The 3616-nt window shown below is 47.7% G+C and overlaps 1 protein-coding gene across 1 annotated transcript; it reads left to right on the top strand.

Moving 5' to 3' along the window:
• Nucleotides 1-382: 382 nt before the first annotated feature.
• H310_11463 (hypothetical protein) lies at nucleotides 383-670 on the top strand (the record flags this gene model as incomplete). Its single annotated transcript, XM_008878157.1, has 1 exon — nucleotides 383-670. The coding sequence occupies one exon, from the start codon at nucleotides 383-385 to the stop codon at nucleotides 668-670; it is 288 nt and encodes a 95-aa protein (XP_008876379.1).
• Nucleotides 671-3616: the final 2946 nt, after the last annotated feature.

Raw genomic sequence — 3616 nt, 5'->3', positions numbered from 1 at the left:
TCATTTGCCCGCGCGCTGCTTCAACACCAAGAATTGCCGATTACATCGTTTACTACGACGAAACAAATTTCAACCTGGACTGCAAGCGTTCTTTGGACCGCGTCAAGAAATGAGAACGAGCTGTGGTGACCTTTCCTCCCTCCAAAGGACCCAACCTCCAAATTCAGTGCGCTGTGTCCGCCCATGATGGTCTCGTCTGCAGCCGCCTTGAACGTGGAAGCATTCGAATGGAGAAAAACGCTGCTTTTGTCGAGGAAATGTACCAAGCTGTGACGAGTTCACCATCCTGGTAAGAAAACTTTGAAGGCAAGGAGGTTGTGATCGTTTTGGACAACGACCTGCTCATTCGCAGACCGAGACTCGAGCGATACCACATGAGGACATGGTGCTGCTTCGGCTTGGCCCGTACTCCCCGATGCTCAATCCTATCGAGTCCTGTTTCAGCGTCTTGAAGGCTGTGATCAAGCGTTACTTGGCCCTGCGGACCGAAGACATGTTTTATCGGCGAGACTTTGACACGTACCTCGAGGCCCGCATGAGTCTCTTGGAGGACGCCGCCAGGGATTCGCTTGATTGTATTACCCAACCTTTGATGATTCGTGAGGCAATATTTTGCCAGCGCAATGTGATAAAAGCTCTTCACCTTGAAGATATGCAGTATGGCAAGTAATTCAGGAATTCACTTTGGTTGGATATCATTTTGCTTTGAATGGAAAATTTCGTGTCCGAAAACTTTTCAATCTTAAATAATAGCACACATCAAAATCTATTTCATTTTGCTTGGAAATCGTACTTACATTGGTCGGGAAAAGGTGTAGAACCAAAACTTATAACTATTTTTTATATATTTTTTCTTGACTCCTTGGAACTTGTCCAGAGCGTTCATGATGCTCGCCATATCCTTGTCACGGACATCCTTGAGCATGTTATGCATGTTGCTTCCCTCGTAGCAGGGCGTCTAGCGCTGTTTGTGGTGTCTTCAAGTTGAAATCAGAAAAAACAGTCAAGGATGCTACACCACCAAGCATATCCGAAGGTTGGCGATTCAGCACCCTGTATAGGCGGGAGGGCGAGGAGCCACTAGTTGACACGCACCTTTGCTGAGCAAGCCCTTCAGCGTCCGAAGCACTGGACTTTTGCCTGCTTCAACTGTCAAGTTGGCAAATGGCCTGTACGCAGTTCTGATGAGATGGTGCGCGCCCATTCCATACGCATATTCTCGACCCCTTCCTTCTTGTAGTGAGACCCGCCAAACCGATACTCACGTGTCTACGAAGTTATATAGCGTGAAAGAGGACTACATCGCATCTGCTGTACATATATTCGAAGTTAAATACACTCATAAATTGAATCAGTACGGACTTATCGATACATCGATGCCACTTTGCAGATCTTTGAGCGCATTACACAGCATCACTATACTCGACACCAGAGCCAATCCCGCCTCGGCGCTGAGAAGGACATGAGCGGATACAGAAACGTCGACCGGACACAGCGATTCTTAGAATAGTCGACCTTGGCCTCCTACTGCCGCATACTATTTCGGGTGAAGTTGACGTATTGTTGCCGCAACTACATTTAAGGATCTCGTGCACCGAATCTGTCAGGTTGGAAATTCTCACTTTGCTGGACGTATGCTTGCCTAGTACGCGTGCAACTACTTTAGTCAGTTGGAAGTCCAAACTTCAAAACATCGTCGCTCTCTCGACCTCCAAAGCCGACTTTATCTCCATGTCCTACGGTTAGCAAGAAGCTCAATGGCTTCAGTCACTCCTTGCTCCTTGAAGAACGCATGTCCCAATCTAGTTGACCATCCTCGTATACAACGACAACCAGAGCACGATGAAAATATTTTTACGAAGCCCTGCCGCGACCCAACTTCGACGTACACGAGGCACGTGTTGTCATCTTCAACTTCGGCAACAACCAAGAAAGTCACGATTAGTGGGGAATGATGAGCGACATCCATGTAAAGTATTTGACCCACAGATCAAGTTTCGCCTTAAGGCCACGTCATGCATAATATGTCCATTGTGAAGTTGTTGTTGCTGTATAGTACTACCTCTGGTTGTTAATAAGTGCAGGCTGTGACAAAACGTGGTGATGGACTTGTCGGATTGGACTAAAAATGAGTGGAGAGCGTGTTCGTTGTCATAGATGTTCAAGGGCTAATTTTAGACCAATTTGATAAACACATTTGCACGAGCTAAGCGATGACAACTCCCAATACAAAATCCCAAGTCAAATTTGTGCAATGACAAGAGAATGGCTCTGTAGCACGAGCTGCTCACATTCAGCACAAACGGAACGCTGTCCCGCGAGAAGATGGAGACAGTCTGCAAAGCGTTCGGCGTCCATTCGTCGACTGAATGGCACATTTGGAAGCGCGACAACGACAGCAAGTTCACCAGCACATGTGCCAACGTGATGTCAAGAAAGCACTTGTCCGGACGGAGGAAGAACAACACGACGGACGAAATCGAGCAGCGAATCAAGTCCACCCTAATGCATCGTCGCCAAACGCATCGGTCTCTGCGGCTTCTACGGGGCTGTCGAAGTGGACAATATGGAACTGCATTCGACAAAACCGGGGATCATACCGCGTACCAGCTGGTCGAAGCCGAAGCTAAAACTAAAAAAGCACAAGACGCAGCGCATGGAGTTTGCACTTTGCACGTATCACAAGTTAGTCAACGTGAATTCAATGATACGCCTAATGTCGTTCGTACATCACAAAGATTCGTCGTCGCTTCTTCATGTGGCACGACGAAACGGCGCCGTCACAAGCACTGCACCAAGTCGAACATCATCACAAGCACTGCACCAAGTCGCACATCACGAAAGTGACGTTACTTGTTGTTGTTGCTCGACCAAGGATTGGCTGGGACGGAAGGTGTTAGTTGCTCGACGATTATTGAAACCACCGTTGCCCAAAGCAGAAGAAGTAAAAAATGCCCCACTGGTACTCCCGTTTTGTCTGCAATTACAGTGACCAAGCCCATCTATCATGACTGTCTTGTCACCACGGTCCTACCTGCCGTCAAGTCGTCGTGGGTTTGGGCTTGTGAAGATAGGTCCCGGCGCACCTAACTGCAGCAAAACAATGCCCGACCACACAATGTCATCGACGATGGCGTGTTCGGTCAGCAAGCTACCGATGGTGGGCGGGATATCCGACTTGTGTGCTAGCCACCACAGTCATCAGACCTCAACGTACTGGACCTGGCTTTTTCAACTCAAATCAGGCCCTGCAACAGCAAATGAAATGTCGTTCACTGGTCAAGTTGATATCAGCAGTGGAAGAAGCGTTCGCGTCCCTACCTCGCGAAACCTCGGAAGAGACCTTTGAAACGTGGAAGAGTGTTATGCGTGTGATTATCGACATCAATGGCGACAACATCTTCAAGATTACGCGCAGCAAGGCAACCGAGGAAATCGTTGTTGCTTTGGAAATGATGAGCTTGCGTCACGAAGTGGAAGGAAGAATGTATGAACTGTCATTTCTGGTGAATATCATGGAGGTGTAAAAATGTTCAAATTCAACCTCTACTTCAAATTAGTATACTAATGAATTTCCACCTGCACTTGTTACCGTCCAGAGGTGGTATCAACGTAC

Source organism: Aphanomyces invadans, assembly GCF_000520115.1.
Source record: "Aphanomyces invadans strain NJM9701 unplaced genomic scaffold supercont1.31, whole genome shotgun sequence".
In the NCBI taxonomy this organism is placed as follows: domain Eukaryota; phylum Oomycota; class Saprolegniomycetes; order Saprolegniales; family Verrucalvaceae; genus Aphanomyces; species Aphanomyces invadans.
The sequence above is the reverse complement of the archived record's forward strand: the minus strand, read 5'-3'. Positions and strand labels throughout refer to the sequence as shown.